The 18,759-nt window shown below is 45.1% G+C and overlaps 1 protein-coding gene across 16 annotated transcripts in view; it reads right to left on the reverse strand.

The window, feature by feature from the left end:
• The window catches only part of HERC1 (HECT and RLD domain containing E3 ubiquitin protein ligase family member 1), a 118,366-nt gene that overhangs the window by 68,467 nt on the left and 31,140 nt on the right, over positions 1 to 18,759 (reverse strand). For all 16 annotated transcript variants that reach the window (XM_081170474.1, XM_081170466.1, XM_081170465.1 and 13 more), the window contains exons 12-21: positions 18,532 to 18,697; positions 17,703 to 17,828; positions 11,107 to 11,328; positions 10,012 to 10,164; positions 9,369 to 9,501; positions 8,334 to 8,525; positions 7,356 to 7,577; positions 2,573 to 2,746; positions 1,594 to 1,708; positions 1,381 to 1,501 (exon numbers count right to left, since the gene is read on the reverse strand). In XM_081170474.1, the coding sequence (XP_081026600.1) occupies positions 1,381 to 1,501; positions 1,594 to 1,708; positions 2,573 to 2,746; positions 7,356 to 7,577; positions 8,334 to 8,525; positions 9,369 to 9,501; positions 10,012 to 10,164; positions 11,107 to 11,328; positions 17,703 to 17,828; positions 18,532 to 18,697 (1,624 nt within the window). The remainder of the gene's footprint in view (positions 1 to 1,380; positions 1,502 to 1,593; positions 1,709 to 2,572; positions 2,747 to 7,355; positions 7,578 to 8,333; positions 8,526 to 9,368; positions 9,502 to 10,011; positions 10,165 to 11,106; positions 11,329 to 17,702; positions 17,829 to 18,531; positions 18,698 to 18,759) is intronic.

Consider the following 18,759-nt stretch of genomic DNA (forward strand, 5'->3'; position numbering starts at 1 on the left):
CCTGGTCCCTAGGATTCTTCCTTAAGTCACACACTCTTTCCCGCAGCACAGCTGGAATGTGTCCTTGAACTATGATAGCACTTTGTTTGCCTGGAGGGTAAGTAGAAACCTGACTTTTGTATGGATGGAATACAGTGGTACCGCGGGTTACATATGCTTCAGGTTACAGACTCTGCTAACCCAGAAATAGTACCTCGGGTTAAGAACTTTGCTTCAGGATGAGAACAGAAATCGTGCTCCGGCGGTGTGGCGGCAGCAGGAGGCCCCATTAGCTAAAGTGGTGCTTCAGGTTAAGAACAGTTTCAGGTTAAGAACGGACCTCCGGAATGAATTAAGTACTTAACCCGAGGTACCACTGTAGAGTGTTCTGTACGGAGGTAAGAATCACATCCACCCACTTCTGCCTCTGACCCCATCCACCACTGGCACAAGGCCCCCGGAAGGTTGGCTTCAAGCTGGAAAAAAATCTGCCCCTAAATTAAAACAGGAAACAGTAGTGATTGTGCTGAACAGCAGTGGACTCACAGAGTCCTTTCAGGCTGTGGAGCTGAATTCATAGTAAAATGGCAGTGGTAAAATTGCTTCACCATAAGCACAGGTCACAGGATGACTGCCTCTGCAAAAATTTATGAAGCGATGAAGTAATAATTCCACTATCTGTGCTTGTGTGAGTGGATGCAGACAACCATTTTATACTTGTGACAATAATGACAAGGCTTTTTGTGGAACCTTCTAAGGGGAGGGACAATGCAAGAGGAATGGCACCAACATGCCAAGTCTGTAACTGCTTTGGCGGGAGCAGAAGAACAGAAAAAGATCCATGATGAATCAAATCAGGAAACTTCAACTAGTTCAGCAACCTCCTTCTTAAGAACAAGGAAGATAGGAAAGCAGGCAAGAAAAGCCTCCCTAATTTAGAGCTAGAAGATCCCTTTTCCTCCTTCTCAAAGCAGTTTGACCAGGAAGCAGAGAAGCTTCTCCCAAGTCCAGTTAACGGAAGAAACAGCTACCAACATAAGCCTTATAAACCACTGCCCCACAATTCAAAGCAGTAGGCAAATTAATTTAAAAACACAGTGTTATTTGTGGTCCATAGAACCCACCCACCCCCCAAAAGTAAAACATGCTGTAAAACAAAGGAATGTTTTTTAAAAAAACAAAACCCTAGCTACAGAGAAAACAGAACCAAGCAAAAATTTGAAACTGAAATAAATATACTGGGGCACATCTAAATAGGATTGAAAGTGAGCAAAACTGTAGACAAAGGCTCACATAATTGTTGGCCTCAAAACAATAATCAACTATGCAGTCTTTCATGTTAAACCAATTTTCCTGCCCTACGTAAGAAAGAGGAGCTGAAGTGCCAGTCTTTAGTCTTACCCATCTATCCCTTGAAGACGACCTAGTCTGAATAAGTTCCATATTCTTGCAAGCAAGCAAACGACTCCGCACTTTATACACACACCGATATACTTCTACTAAGGCTTTGCCAGGCTGATACCTAAAAGACACAAAAGTTACATAAGGCTAAGAGTACAGGAAATCTCTCTAACACAAGGGGGAAAGGTCTCAAAATGCTTTTTGGGTACTTGCCTGCTCTCACCACTTGCTTGACTAAGCAAATTTGTATGTTTCAGGAGGGCAGCAAGAACAAATCTAGACACAGTATCCAAAAGCGACTCACTACTCAGGGTGGCACTATCCCAATCTGAAGAGGTAGGGGAAAAGGAACTGATCAGTTTCCTGAAATATTCACAGTTAAAACAGCATCAAATTATTCAGCCATATTTCAATAATTCAGCCTGCATTTTTGCCTTAAACCAGGAGTGGGGAATCTTTTTCACCCCAAGGGCTGCATTCCCTCAATGGAAAACCTTCTGGGGATGAATGCCAGTGGTGGGAGGAGCCAGAGGTAAGAGTGGGCCCTAAATTCACTTGAAGCTCTGCTGTCTTGCCAGTGGGAACTTCCTTTTTTCATTTTGCAATAGCCATGTGGCATGATCAGTGAGCAGAGCTTGCTGAAAGCCTCAATAAGGACTTCACTGCTCTGACACTGGGCAGTATTCACCCCAAAATATTGCACTCCTACCCACCCACACCATGAAATAGCACCAAGTTCTATGAAGTGGGCTATCAAATTGGGATGGGTTTTTCAGAGTAATGGCAGATACACTTCATTGCCATGAGGTGTGGTCAGCAGGCAGAAGGTCATGTAGTTCTATGCTAGTTGCTATTTATTATGTGTCTAAAGCTGCTTTAAACAATATGGTTGTGCCAGCAGATGTCCAATGTACAGTTATTTTAATAAGCAAGTTGACTACAATAGAAATGCAACTAATTTCAGAAAATACATATCTTTCCTAAACTAAAATGGCCATGACAAAGTGGTTTCTCAAATGGTGTGCCCCAACCCAAGGACTTCACTGAAATTTTAAGAGTTCTAGGTGGATCCACACCCTGGGTTTTTGTTTTAACTAAACAAATAATGAAAGAGCCCCTCCTCCAAAATGAGCACAGAAAAGCTTAATTATTGTCGCTGTGGGAGGTCGCTCTTTTGCTTCCAAGAACTTACCTTTACTCACTGCATAGTCCTGCATGCTGACCCAGAGGCTACGAGCAGGCTCCTTCGCACACCCCAAAGCCAAATCCACAAAGACAGAGATTTCTGGGCAAAGCTTGTAATCAAACGGCTTTTGTTCTTCATTTCCAGAAAGAGCTACCTCTAACAAGGAACTCATGGACTTGTCTAAAATGAGATGAAAAGCCATGTCATTATTTATCTATTTAGGTACTTGCAAGTGGGGCCTGACTCAAAAGGGTTCCAACAAGCCAGCCATGTTGTTTTCCATTCTACTGCCGCCACCCCATACATATACATCTCCCAGCAGCCCAAATACATCAAGCATTCCATGGCCAGCAAGCATGCTCAGTCCTCAGGAGGTCCTTCTGAGGGTTCCCCTCACTTTTTTCTGAAGCCTTTTTTGTACTTTCCCCACGGCTACTGATACCTCCTCGTGTGTGGATGGTGTTTTGGCTACACAATGAACAGCACTCAGAGAATGCTATTAGTCCAGAGGACAGGATCACACTTCAAAACGACCTTGACAGATTAGAGAACTGGGCCAAAACAAACAAGATGAATTTTAACAGGGAGAAATGTAAAGTATTGCACTTGGGCAAAAAAAATGAGAGACACAAATACAAGATGGGTGACACCTGGCTTGAGAGCAGTACATGTGAAAAGGATCTAGGAGTCTTGGTTGACCACAAACTTGACATGAGCCAACAGTGTGACGCGGCAGCTAAAAAAGCCAATGCAATTCTGGGCTGCATCAATAGGAGTATAGCATCTAGATCAAGGGAAGTAATAGTGCCACTGTATTCTGCTCTGGTCAGACCTCACCTGGAGTACTGTGTCCAGTTCTGGGCACCACAATTCAAGAAGGACACTGACAAACTGGAACGTGTCCAGAGGAGGGCAACCAAAATGGTCAAAGGCCTGGAAACGATGCCTTATGAGGAACGGCTAAGGGAGCTGGGCATGTTTAGCCTGGAGAAGAGGAGGTTAAGGGGTGATATGATAGCCATGTTCAAATATATAAAAGGATGTCACATAGAGGAGGGAGAAAGGTTGTTTTCTGCTGCTCCAGAGAAGTGGACACGGAGCAATGGATCCAAACTACAAGAAAGAAGATTCCACCTAAACATTAGGAAGAACTTCCTGACAGTAAGAGCTGTTCGACAGTGGAATTTGCTGCCCAGGAGTGTGGTGGAGTCTCCTTCTTTGGAGGTCTTTAAGCAGAGGCTTGACAACCATATGTCAGGAGTGCTCTGATGGTGTTTCCTGCTTGGCAGGGGGTTGGACTCGATGGCCATTGTGGTCTCTTCCAACTCTATGATTCTATGATTCTAGATCAGCCTTTGCCTACCTGGTGCCCTCCTGATCTTCTGGACTCCAGCAAGCATGGCCATATTGTGCTAGGCTGACAGAAGCATGGCTGTGCTAGCTGGGGCTGATGGGAGATGAAGCCCAAAACATCTGGAGGGCACTAGATTGGCAAATGATGTCTTTTCAATGCAAAAAGTATTTGTACAGCAGCAAACAATACTACTAAGAAAGTATAAATAAAAACCAGTAAAAAAACTTCAATTCAAACAACAAAATAAAAATAGAAGTAAGCTAGCAATTAAACAAAGCAATTGATAAATCTTCCTAAAAACGAATACACTCTTTTTTTCTTTTGAAGGAAGGAGAGGGTCTGGTAAATCTCCCACAAATATGGGGCAATAACTGAGAAAGTTCTGTCTCTGGTTCTCATCAACTGGAATGTCATTAATGACAGTCAGACTTCCGGGTTGGCGCCTCAGGCAATGGCGGAGCTCCTCCGTTCGGGAGGAACTTGCTCCGTGAAAAACAGGGTCTGACCGCCACAGCGAAGGTGGAGACCCATGGAAATCACAAGCGGGAGAAGCTTGTGAACCTGGGATTCGGCTGGCACCTTTTGCGCCTCCCCTACTCACAGGGAAACCCTGTTTCGGGGATCCGGAGCGATGTGGGGTGAGTGGCGCGGTGCTTTGAATCGACTGCTTCTTTCACGGAGTGAAGCCGCATTGCTGTTGCCGGAGAGCGCTGACTTTTTCCTGTGGACAATTGGATTTTAAACAACTACCCGTGAGTAGAACGGAAAATTGGATTTTTAAATATCTTAATTTGGCACTGAAGCGGGAAGGTCATAAACAGGAAGTCCGCCTTCCGTTTTTGTAAATAGACTGAAGCAAAGACATTACAAGTTAAAGTCTTTGAAAGCTTTTGGCAAAGGATTAAATTTCCATCGGTTTAAAACACAAAACCCTCCTTGGAAGCAGGAGAAGAGGGGGAAATTCTGGACTTAGTGAGCCTGCAGGAGAGAGTGAAAAATCAAATTACCACTGCTCTGAACCTGGGAACGGGCTGCCAGATGACGTTTGGAGAGAGTGCATTGACAGAACGGATTTGACAGCTAGATAAATAAGAGTAAGATACTGTTTCCATTGTCCTTCTCTGCGTTTAAAAAAGAGGAAAAGTAACTGAAAATTTATCTTTAATGGTTGAGTTGTGCCTGAAAGAACTGATACAATTGGAGACTGTTTCCCTCTAGAGGGAGCTTTTGAAACTGTTACAGGAGTGTAACTGGGGGAATTCCAGCTGCAGATAAGGATTCTGAGAACCAGAGACTGACCTTGGACCACTAAAAAATGTTGACAGGAGAGGCCATTGTGACTGTTTTATGTAAGATAAGCTGTTCGCTGGGACAGCTTCACAAGAAGATAGATGACATGACTTTAAAGTTGATAATTTGGAACAGAAAGTGACTAATCTGAGTCAAAAAGTGAACACCAACACAGAAATAATTCAGGACTTGGTGCAGGAATCCATTTTGGCAGGACAAATGGTGGAGGAGGAGGAGGAGGAGGAGAAAGCTGTTGTTGTTGAACATAAAATAATTCAAGCGGGATCCATGGCTTTACAGAAGCAAATTGATGACTATAAGTTGAGCCTTTTATGATTGAATCTAGGAAAGTCAGATTTTGAGGAATGGATCCCGGCTTGAACTAAAGAAGGAAAGTTGGAAAGATCCCTCTATGCAGGGATTAACTGACTTTTGGGACATGGACTTGGGCCTGGAGGAGATTGAAGTTTTGGGGGCCTTTGGATTTGGAGGAATCTTGAAATATGCCCTGAAATACTTTATGGACTGTGGCTTCAACTATGGAAATTTGGCTGATCTGTTCAGAAGGAAGAAAAGGATTGACAGGTTGGAGTTTTCCCGAGATTTGCTCTTTAGCATTAAAGAAAATGAAGAAGACCTGCAGAAGGGACTTGGAAAAGAGTTAAGAGCCTTGGACATAAGATCACCAGGTTGATGGACTTTATGGAGTTGACGGAAAGGACTGGCAGAATCCGAAACCAGGGAGAGGAGATGGTGGAAGAAGATTGGAAAATTTAAAGTTTATATATAGACATATGGTAAAACTAATGAGTGATAGAAAAATGGTGGAATGATTTTTTATGGGCTTAGCAGAAATGTTATAAGGAGTTAAGCATATATAAGTATTTTAGTTTTAATGGAAAATAAGGTTAAAAAAATACGTTATTTACAATATGATAGAAAATGGAGAAAGATGGAAAGGATTTGTTGAAACAATTCATATAAGTGGAATACAAAAAGGGAGGTGAGAGGAGGTCGAGGAAACAAGGGAATGAAAGATACAGTACGGAAAAGGGAGGATGTATGTTTTTAAATTGTTTTTGTTTTGTTTTATTTAGGGTTAAGGTTAGGGAGTGGGGTTTGTTTAGTTTAGTTTAATGTCTTTAGTTTTGAGTTTAGGTTGTGTTTTGCATTGTTTATATATTGTACTGTATTGTGTGTGTTTTTGTTTTTTTCTGTTTTTTTCTGCTCTTTTTGTAATTTATAAAAGTAATAAATATTATTTTTTTAAAAAAATTAATGACACAGCAGGGAGAAGCATCGCCAATGACAATCTCAAGATTGGGGTAGGCTTGTGTATAGTCCCTAAGATAATCTGGTCTTAACCATTTATACAGCACCATCAATGTGCTTGCCACTTTAGAGAACACAAGACAACAGGTCCGTGTCCTGAGAATCTTACAATCCAGAATTCAACATAGAGGAAAGGAGGAGATGGAGACAAACAAGAGAAAGAACAGGCATTTATATTGCAGTCACATATGCTTCAACACAGTTACAGTAGAACATGGTGGGGAAATAGACAATACCAAAGTCTCCTGAAAAAAGTGGGTTTGGAGGAGGAATTTGAAGAAAGCCAACAAAGTGGCATTGTGCTGGTGTTCCAAAAGGAAATTTTAAGCATAAGTGCAGCAAGGAAAGACAGCTTTAAGTTAAGACAAACTCCACCCCATTTAGAAGATAGTCGTTGTCCTTTTGGGCAAAAAAGCAAATTGCTCTCTCTGCTACTAGCAAAGTGACTGCACTACTCCCGATATGGGAATGACGTCTTCCCACTTTCCTCAGTCTAGACTGAGAAAGGAAAAGAGAAAAACACACCCAAAGTTTGAAATTTTGCAAGCCCATCACTTTCTCACCCACTGAACCATCCCTCTCATGTGGAACTCTCCCTAAAGCCCTGCCTTTTGGGGTTTTAAAGCCAGAAATTCCCTGGTCCTCTTGTGAGATTCTCTGATGCATCTGGCTGCCCACTCTGAAGAGACAGGATGCTGAACTAGATGGACTTTTGGACTGAGTTAGCAAGATAATTATTCTAACAAACCACAACGGTGCATCCACATGTGTGCCACCTTATTCACACATCAATAAAGCAGTTGAAGAGATTACCTAACTGGGGAATGTCCATTTCAACTCCATCACTAAACAGTGGTGTTTTCAACCAATAAGCAGTATCTTGCTCTTCTGGTGACACAGGTGATCCTTGAAGCATTCCACCAAGACAGCGTCCAATAAGCAGAGCCACAGTTCTCTCAAGGTCAACTAGCCACACCCATGACTGTGCAGGCTGTGGTAAGGGCACCCCAGCTGGATCAACCAGTTCAGGTCCACCTAGAAATATTAATAGCTGAAATATTAATAGTCATTTTTTTCTGAATAGAATATGCAAGCCCACCCACCCATCCTGTGATCTGTACTGAGCATGCAAGTTCCAATGTCTACACAAGCTCCCAAAACAAATTCCTCACCCATTTCAGTGGCAGGAACCAACCTATGGATGTATTCATTCACATACATTTACCTCCACTGAGCTGAATGAAGATCAGGATGAAAAACATTTGAAGGCACATGACCTAATTGAAGAATTCATTTCAGAGAAAACTCTTCAGCAAGGGAGGACCCCCTTGGGGATTTACACTCAGCGCAATTACCTTAGTAATGTCCGAAGTGGTTAAAAAATACTCCTTAAAATGTCTACAGCAAAACGTACCAGGGGTCTGATTAGGAAAAAACAAGGCTAATTCCTAAGGGGCTGGTGCTCACGTTAACAAAGGTGGTAGGTATAGCAGCAGCAATTAGCCTACTGGGCCTCCAGATTACTTTAGAAGTCCTAGAGCTGAACCTCTGTGAAAGCATACTGTGAAATTGCTATCCTTTCTCTGTACTCACAAGTAACTGGTACACCAGAACTAGGAGGTGATGCTGTTTCTGGTGAGGGTTGACCATAGAAAAATGGGGGGGGGAGTGGGCACATAAACCAAGGTAAGTTCAGGTGAACAACACATTTTACCCAAAATTCATAAAGCATATTTGCATTCTACAATTCCTATCTTTCAGAAGGCAGAAGTACTGCACTGAATGCCTTACCATGAAGAGGCCACTGTAATTCCTGATCTTCTAAGAGAACAGCAGCTGGCAACAGTCTGTTAAGGCGATCCAGAGGTGGCAACAGATCCAGCAGATAGCTCAATAAAGGTCGGGCTACTGATACAGGCAGTAAGAGCAAGGAATTGACAATTTGGCAAAGCATGCTTCCGGCTGCAGAGACATAAATTACATCTGCAATGGAGGGGGAAATGATAACTTCATTAATAAATTCCAAAAGGGTAACCATGGTTGGATTTTTCAACAGCAGCAAATGATGTGGCATCTTAAAGACTAACAACTGTATTGCAATATAAATCTTTGTGAGATTCTTATTGTTATTTGTTACCCCGCTCTGTGGCAAAGGGATAATAAGGGTCTCCAAAACTAAATATAGTTCCCAAACAAGGGTAGGTTGATGGAGCCATTTTAATTTATACTGAATTGACAGGCTATATCCTGCCCATTCACTGTGGCCCGCAGGAAAGACTCTTCTGTGTTCCCCACTGCACCACAATCTGAGGCGCTGTTGGTGGGAATGAGGGCAAGGGCCTTTCTATAGCAGTGCCACAATGTGGAACTTCCAGCCAGAGAAATTCACCTCTTCCCCTCCTGGATAGTCTTAAGTCAACCCGTAAAGAACTTTTGGCTTGACCACTGTCCCCCCCCCTTTTGGTGTGCACCCCCTATTCTGGTTTATTCACTGCTGCTTTTTTCTGTTGCATTTTTACTGACTTTAGGGTAACTGTGTAACTTGCTCTTATGATGAAAGGCACCTAGAAAACTCCCAAAAAGGAGTGTAAAGGTGAGGAAGAGGTCTTGAAAGACATGTGCTGTTTTGTTGTATTTCCTTCTAAGAGTTGATACCTAAATTCTCAGATTGCAAAGACATCTAAATATACCTGTACAAGATCTGGCAAAAGAAGAGACAACTGGCAAAAAACCTGAGCAGCAAATGGACTCATTTAAAAAACAAACTTGTTCGGTTCTGCTGCTCACATTCCTTATATTGCGCATGATCTAATAAGTAACACACACCTCTTAGTTTTTCCCCAACACTACCATTCCAAGAACTCTCCTTCAGCAAAGTAGCAGAGCGGGAATAGATATCTGTAGCATGAGGCAGTAGAAGTTGAAGGTGCTTGTGCAGGAGCGACACACTACTTGAATTCTAGGAACAAAAGAAACATTCTAAATATGCTTTACAAATGGAAACCTGCAACAATATGTTGCAGCATGGAGTTTAGGGTTCAAGCCAACTAGCTATGGCCCTACTCCTGGAGACTCCATTCCATTACTTTGCCTCCCACACAATTTCTCCATTTTCCCCTCTAAAAGCTAGGCACCATTCTCTTGCCACTGAGTATGATCAGTTCTCCCTGGGATGATTTGGGCAGGGTTCTCCCCCTAGGTTTTTTTTAAAAAAGGTTTTTTGTACTGCAAATCTTGGGTTTTCCCTGCACTTGCTAATACTTCTCTCTTGCGCGTGAATTGTGTTGTTTTGGCTGCATAAGCACCACCACTTACCTCTGAACATTGAAAATAGGAGGGAATGATGAACTTCTGTTCACAGAATCAGATTTCTAAAAGTCAGAGCCAAATATCCTTATTGGTCCTTTTTGTTCCACCCATTATGGAGCAAGTATACTCATCAATACATATGAAAAGTCACAGCACTAACCTCACTAACACTGTTGATATGACAATATGCCAGAAGTTGTTTCTGCAGGGAACACAACAGCTCATGTAGATGAGCAGGCTGGCTGTTTTCTGATGATGATGTTCCAAGTAAAAATTTGTCACTGTTCTTCTCCAGCTCCCCAAATGCTTGATCCTAGACAGTTACAAGAATAATCATGTACATTTTCATATCATTCTCATCTTTCTTATTGTTATGCCTAGGAAACTTCAACCTGGCTCCTCTTACTCAGAATCTTATAAACTATGGGTTCAATTAAGTCCCAGTCAAAGTGAAAGATCCATGGACCTAAGTTAGTCATGTTTATTAACTTCAATGGGTCTAGGACTAGCATTAGATACAACCCTATGCTTTTGTTAATGGAAAGCCACTGGTAGTTTCCAGTAATAACTAAGTTTCAGTTTTGCCCCCAAATAAGCTGAAGGAAGAAGAGTCTGAAAGAAATCCAACTAATATGCAACTTTAAAAAGGAGCTGACTAAAGAAAAAAAGGACCAAGCAGCTGGTAGCTTCTGCATATAAAAATGAGTTTTCAAGAACAACGCCAGGTTTGTGCCTCTCTTGACAACTGCTTCAACACAATTTTTAAAGAATACTGTCATATTTGTGCTGGCAACATGATCCTAGCCAATCAGGAATCATGTAGTCAGTGCAATGATACTGCAGAACTATATAGTTGGATATGACTACATGGCAATGTCAAAAAGCCAATTAAGAGTGAGGACAATTACTTGCACCCCTCACTCTGAATGGGTGATGGTTGTTGCATAGTTTATAGTCCCCACTGAACGTTGCTGTAAAGTGAGGGCATTTTTGGGATGGGCAAATCCCTTTCCAATTCACCTCTGTCCTAGTTTGTTGTATTAAATCAAGTTTCCAATTGGTTAAGTACTGTAGACCCCCCATTTTTCAAAAGTCAAGCCATGGATCCCCTACTTTGACACCACTATGGAAGTTTTTGTTATGTGAATGGTGCCACAGACCCCAGGAGGTCCGCAGAGCACCAACTGGGAACGACTGTATGAAACAATTCCAACTTAATTGGTATTCAGAAATAAAATTCAAATTCTAAGCTTACTGTATAAAATCCTAAATTTCGCAGAAGGGTCTTCATTAAAATTTCAGCCAGATGAGTATCTGGATGATTACTCTGGACATCATATGTTGGATCAGCAATAGTCCCATAAGCAATACAGAGTGAGGAAACATCTGGAGCATCAGGTGGTGAGCTATAGCCAAGCAAGGAGGCTACATGAGTATGGTCCTGCAAACTCGTCAGAATAATATCCAATTGCATTCTCTGAAAAAATAAAAAATAGGCAATTTTCTTCATTTATAATTCTTGAGAGAGAAAAACCCAATTAGAAAATCAACATGAAAATGTTTTATTTTCATGAACATGAAACTTGTTAAGGATCGAAGGGCAAACTGGAATATAAAGGGCAACCAGATAGCACTTAATTTATATATTGTCACTGTATGCAAGTAATATGATTTGTGTATCATAATTAGCAATGTTAACCTAATGTTTTTGTCAGGGAACTGCCATCAGAGCATCAGGTGGTGGAGGGACTCAGGCAGGATGAAAGAGACTCAACTGCTGAAGCAGGGACCAGCAGGGGGAGGAGTGGGTCTCTGAGGGAATGCGAGCAGGAGGGAGGGCTCAGGGAGGCTTCCAGCGAGAACAGTGGTGAGGTATCGGAGTCTCCCATAGGGAGACCCATACCTCGCAGGAAACTGTCACGCCGTGAGTCCAGGAGACGCGTTTCCGTTAAGGAACTTCTTTGCTGGAAACGCTTCCGCAGACAGCCACTGTCGGACTCTACTAGTGACTAGAGCAGACATGTTTGAGGAGCTCCGTCACACACGGAGGTTTGTGGGGGCGCACAAACTCTGAGGGAGCACGTTTTCACGCACAAGCAGCTAATCAAACCCTCACAGCAGTCCGACAGTCTTTGTACGCTGCCTGTGCAAGAGAAGGCATCATGAGCGAACCAACCGGAACCGGAGGAGCAGGGGCTGGAGCTGGTCCAAGCTTGGAAGATAGATACCGAGCGTTGGAGGTTCAACTGGCCCTGCAGACGGCGAGGCTGGAGGAGAGAAGGGCTCAGGATGCCGACAAGAAGGGGAGAGCCACTCAATTCCCCAGAAAGGTACCAGGATTGGTGCAGAAATTTGGGGGGGACCCCAAGGACTACCATGCTTTTAGGACAGAGATGCAATATGCCCTTAATGTGCAGTTCGATGAGTTCCCTGATGAGGAATCGCGAGTTGCTTTTGTAATTGGGCATCTTGAGAAAGGGGCTAGAGACTGGGTTCGACCCCTAATGGCAACGCACAATGACATACTAAAGGACACAATGAAGTTCTTTCGTGCAATGGATATCATGTTTTCCAGCGATATTGAGGAAGGGGTGGTGCGCAGACAGCTAATGGCTTGTAAGCAGGGGAGTCGATCTGTCCGTGAATATTGGACTGAGTTTACCATGCTGATTCACAGACTGAGTTGGGATTTATCGGCGGCACCCGTTCAAATGCTATTTGAAGAAGGTCTTTCTTCGGGGGTGAAAGACGAGCTGGCACGGAGCCCCAGGGCGGAGTCTATGGATCAGCTGACCAAATCTGCGCTGACCATAGGAGCGCGGCAGGAGGCAAGAGCCTTGGAGAGGCGGGAAGGGAGAGGGGAACGTTGGAAGGAGTTCCGCATTCCAGACATTCCTGAGCCAGCTTTCCCGCCGGCAGAGCCGATGGAAATCGGAACAGCGCGCGCGCGCGCATTTTCAAAAACCAGCGAGGGAGCTAAGAAGGAGGGAAAGGGCCCCCGGAAATGCTATCTCTGCCAACAGCCAGGCCACTTTGCCAGAGTCTGCCCCCAGAGGAAGGAATGGCAAGGGATGGTGGGAGCTGTTGAGGGGGGAGAAGAAGGGGGAGCGGAGCAGGTAAAAGCCAACGCCTGGTTGCCACAATTGGGGCACTGCAGCCAGGCCAAAGAGCAGTGAAAGTGCCCGTGCCAGAAGCTCCTCGACCTGCTCTAGTGATTGAAGTGTCGCTAGAGCTGCAGAATGGGCATCCCCTAAAAATAAAGGCGCTATTGGACTCAGGCAGCTCCTGCAATTTTATGAGCAAGGAGTTTGCTGCTGAACACCAGATACAGACCATCCCTTTAAGCAACCCCCTGCAGGTGACCACGATTGATGGCAGGGAGTTGTTGGGAGGAGGAGTCCGCTTGCAGACTGTCCCAATGATAATGAGGGTGGCAAGGCACACAGAACTGATAGCGTTTAATGTGGCCACCCTGGGAGGCGCTCCCATTATTTTGGGAATGAGCTGGCTAGCTCTACATGATCCGCTGGTTGGCTGGCATCAAAGAGTGGTGTCCTTTGGTTCAGCACATTGCCTAGAACACTGCAAAGGGGAGAAGGGTTCAGTAGGGGCCCAAGCCACCCTAGCAGGGACTGAAGTAATGGGGAAGGTGAAGGTACCACCACAGTATGCAGATCTCAGCGACGTGTTCAGCGAGAAGGAAGCTGACCAACTACCACCTCATAGACCCTTTGATTGTCAGATCAATTTACTCCCTGGAGCACAGCTTCCCGTGGGCAAGTTGTATGCCATGTCAGACAGGGAAATGCAGGAGTTGCGAGGGTTCATTGACAAGAACCTGAAGAGAGGCTTCATCAGAGAGTCCAAAGCAGCAGGGGGGAGCCCAGTGTTCTTTGTGGACAAAAAAAATGCGGACAAGCCGAGACTTGTATGTGATTTTAGGCGGCTGAATGCAGTGACTGAACCGGTGGCGTTCCCTATGCCCAGAATTGATGATATTTTGACCATGGTGAGGAAGGGAAAGATTTTCACAAAGCTGGATCTAAGGGGGGCGTACAACCTGATACGCATAAGGAAAGGGGATGAATGGAAAACCACCATGTTTACCCCTTTGGGGGCGTTTGAATACCTCGTTATGCCATTTGGATTACAAGCAGGCTCCGCGTGTTTTCAATCTTTTATGAACCACGTGCTGGGCCCTTTGCTCTACAAGAATTGCGTTGCCTTTCTAGATGATGTGTTGGTGTATTCTGAGAATGAGGAGCAACATGTGAGAGACGTCAGAGAAGTGTTGAGCAGACTGCAAGCCAACAGGCTGTGGGTCAAACTGGAGAAGTGTCGGTTCCATACCAAGGAGGTGGAATTCCTGGGGTACCGCCTGTCAGACAAGGGATTGGCCATGGATCCCGGCAAGGTACAGGCAGTGCTGGAATGGAAAACACCCAAAACCAAGAAGGATGTGCAGAGGTTCCTAGGGTTTGGAAACTTTTATCGTAAGTTCATCCGCAACTTCGCCCATCTGACGGCGCCCATCACTGACTGTCTCAGCAGTAAGAAGAAGTTTGTATGGACGGCGGAGGCGGAGCGAGCGTTTGAGGAACTGAAAAGGGCCTTCGCCTCTGAAGAACAACTTCTGCATGTGGATTTACGAAAGAAGCTAAGGGTTGAAACAGACGCATCTGACAGAGCCATAGGGGCGGTGCTTCTTCTGCAGCCGGGGAAGGAGGAGTCGGAGTGGCGTCCGTGTGCCTTCTTCTCGCGGAAGCTGAACAAATCCGAGAGGAACTACACGGTGTACGACCGAGAACTGCTTGCTATTCATGAGGCGTTCCGGAGATGGAGGCATCTGCTAGTTGGTGCACAACATAAAGTGCAAGTGTGCACGGACCATAAAAATCTAGAGTACTGGAGAACGGCGCGAGTGCTCAACCAAAGGCAGTTGAGATGGGCCCAAGAGTTCTCCAAATTTAACTTTGAGATTTGTTATGTGCCAGGCCCAGAGAATGTTAGGGCGGACGCTCTCTCACGCAAACCTGAATATTTGGAGGGGGAGGGAGCACCCGAAGAAACCCATATCATTCCAGAGGACCGCTGGGTGTGTGGGGCGACTTTGGTGGGGCAAAGGGAATTGGTAGAGGGTACGGTGCAGGATGCATACGCCCAGGGGAAACTCAGGGATCTCAGAGGGGAGGAAGACAAACCCGGTGGTTTTGAGGAGAGAAATGGGGCATTGTATTATAAGGGAGCGTTATATATACCTGAAGGGGAATTGAGGGAGAAAGTACTCAAGCAGCTGCACGATAGCCCCACAGCAGGGCACTTTGGGCAACACAAAACCATGTGGCTGGTTACCAGGGAATTTTGGTGGCCCAAGGTCAGGGAAGATGTGCGGGAGTATGTGAGAGGGTGTGAACAATGCCAAAGAGCCAAGGGGGAGAGGCAGGCGCCGGCTGGTTTATTAGAACCACTGCCCACACCTGAGAGACCGTGGGAAGCAGTGGCAATAGATTTCATGACTGATCTGCCAAGGTCTAGAGGGAAAACAGCCATCATGGTTGTAGTAGACCTGTTAACTAAAATGGCCCACTTCATAGCCTGCTCACATGCGGTTACAGCAGAAGAAACCGCCAAATTGTTTGTAGAGAATGTGTTTAGGTTGCATGGCGCCCCCTTGAGGGTGGTTTCAGACCGAGGGAAACAATTTACTTCCAGGTTCTGGAGGAAGCTCATGAGCTTACTGCATGTAGAGGTTAATTTCTCGACGGCCCGTCATCCTGAAACCAACGGGCAGGCGGAAAGAGCAAATGGGGTTCTCCAACAATATTTGAGGTGTTATGTTAATGACAGAGAGAATGATTGGGTGGAGAAGCTGGCGTTGGCAGAATTTGCCTACAACAATGCAGAGAACGTGTCCACGGGGATGAGCCCCTTTTTGGCTAATCACGGGTGCCATCCCAGAGCCTTCCCAGGGGGGGAGGGGGAGAACTGGAGCGTTCCAGCTGCGGAACAGTTCGTGGAAGAAATGGAAGCGATCCATCGCCAGCTCCAACTCAACTTAAACAGGGCTAAGGAGGAATATAAGAGGCAAGCAGACAAAAACAGAAGGGAAGGTGAAAGCATCAGGGTGGGGGACCAGGTGTGGCTGTCAACCCAAGGGTTGCCATTCAAAGGAGGTTGTAAGAAATTAAGACCCAAAAGGCTGGGTCCGTTTGAAGTCATACAGCAGGTCAATCCAGTGGCTTTCAGGCTCCGGTTACCGAACCACATGAAGCTGCACCCAGTTTTTCACAGGTCGTTGCTGTCACCGTATAGAGGAGACAGTGAGGGGAGGGTCACTAGGGGACCAGCAATGGAGGAGAAGGAACACAGCTACCATGTAGCGGAGATCCTCGATTCCAGGTGGAAGGGAGATCAAGTAGAGTATTTGGTAATGTGGGAAGGGGAACCGGAGTCGGAAAACACCTGGGTTAGGGCAGAGGATGTCAATGACGAGGTTTTAATAGAGACTTTTCATCAGAGGTTCCCACGTAAACCTCAGCCTGTAGCGAGGTTCCGAAGGGAATACTTTGCCACCACCGACGAGGAAGAGGAGTTGGAGGGGTTCCCAGATTCTGAAGAGGAGGAGGATTCAGCTGGCCAGGACGACGATCGATGGAGAGAATTGTTCGAGACGTCAGAAGATGAGGAAGATTCGTTTCGGGGTTTTAGCCCTTCACCTCCCAGGGGGGAGGAATTGGGAGGGGGTGAGGGGGGCCCTGGAGGGGAGGTGGATGTCAGGGAACTGCCATCAGAGCATCAGGTGGTGGAGGGACTCAGGCAGGATGAAAGAGACTCAACTGCTGAAGCAGGGACCAGCAGGGGGAGGAGTGGGTCTCTGAGGGAATGCGAGCAGGAGGGAGGGCTCAGGGAGGCTTCCAGCGAGAACAGTGGTGAGGTATCGGAGTCTCCCATAGGGAGACCCATACCTCGCAGGAAACTGTCACGCCGTGAGTCCAGGAGACGCGTTTCCGTTAAGGAACTTCTTTGCTGGAAACGCTTCCGCAGACAGCCACTGTCGGACTCTACTAGTGACTAGAGCAGACATGTTTGAGGAGCTCCGTCACACACGGAGGTTTGTGGGGGCGCACAAACTCTGAGGGAGCACGTTTTCACGCACAAGCAGCTAATCAAACCCTCACAGTTTTGAATGACTGGGGCATAATACTGGTAAATGTAACTTGTTCTTATAGTTGACTGAAAATAGCAAAATTAATTCTATAAATAGGAAAGTAACTATGCACCTGAAGAAGAAATATAACTGTGCTTTCTTTCACAAGCTTCTTTGTTTCTATATCATTCAAACCATAGTTAGCAATTGCATCTGAACTGCCAAACTATGGTTTAAGCGATTGTCCCAGAGTAGGATCTCATAATGGTTTAAGAAAAACCAAAGATACATTTCTCTGTATTGCAACTAGACGATGTTTGTATCAAATTGTCCAGTAAAACTCTTTATTCAGAAGCCCCACCTTGTTCCAAGTAGCGGTGTAGAGAACAGCTTCAGAATGGGAGCACAGTTCCAATACTACCCCCCTCTCCCAGCCTGCTAGAGTCTTCAGTCCAGCATCCTGTTGTGTGATATCCCTGTAATTCAGTTGGCCACCAGCAAAGTCACCCATTGTCCCTCTGACCCACATAATTACATCTTACTCTGGAAACAAAATGAAGATCTTTTTGCTTAATTATCCCCAACCTACACACTACACAGCAGCATAGAGTTTATGTCCTTAGCCGAATAACACCATGTTATCCTCCATAGTGGCTACTATGGAAGCATGTTCAAGCAAATGCTAATTCCAAGAGACTTTTTACCTGCCCCTTTGACAGGCTCTCCCATCTGTCAGGACCTTGGGGTAGAAGGGAATGCAGCAATTCCATCCTCTCTCTCAATGGAGGCAGTAGCATTGTGGCTCCAACTGACAGAGTTTCAATTACAACCTAAGAAGTGGAATGAGAGGTTGCTGAGACTATTTCAACTTACCCTGGAAAGCATTTCTGAAACATTTCACCTTATGCATTTTGAAATTATAGCTCTGCACCCACTCTACACACTAGTTTCAATGTATCAACTGAAAAGACTAGATGCCCATTAACTGCTATAAGCTCTGCAACATTTACTTCCTTCCCTATCTCCTAGAATCATAGAATTGAGGAGTTGGAAGAGACCTAAAGGATTATCTAGTCCAAACCCTACAATGCAGGAATCTCAACTAAAGCATCAATCACAGATGGCCATCCAACCTCTGCTTAAAGACATCCAATGAAGGACAGCCCACAACCTCCTGAGCAAGACTGTTCCACTGTTGAACAGCTCTCCTGCACAAGAGTAAGCATTTAGTGTACAACAGGGTGCAGGAGGAGTTATGTGTAAGTATTTTTGTATTTTAACAAACTTTGGGAATTCCCTAAGTTGGAGGGTGACTGTGAGTGTGGTGTTGCTTTGGGAACAAAGCTGTGGACACACACCCTTTAGTTTCAGCTTAACAGAGTGTGATAAAACAGTCAGGTAAGTTAGAGAACTTGTGGCAGAATATTGATCTGAGTTTCTAGGTGTCAGATTTTTAGACTGCCTTCCCAACTTGAATTAATAGGGCACACAACCCAAAAACACAAGCAAGTGTGGTCCACTTTGGAGATTTACCTCCTGTATTTCATCTGGAACAGAAGAGTCCATCAATCTAAACAATAAATTCCGAAGCGGGCCAGCCTGCCTTCCAAGTATGCTTGTAGCTACTCCGCCAGCTAATGCAAGAGCAAGGTGGTTTGAGAGCAGCTTCAGACACAACTTCAGGAAATTGTGATGCTCCCTGAAAAACAAGGGATTGCCATTAACCCAGGCTTACCTGTGATCTCCAGTTATTGCTATCAG

Source organism: Podarcis bocagei (assembly GCF_964188305.1).
Source record: "Podarcis bocagei genome assembly, chromosome: 14".
Lineage (NCBI taxonomy): Eukaryota > Metazoa > Chordata > Lepidosauria > Squamata > Lacertidae > Podarcis > Podarcis bocagei.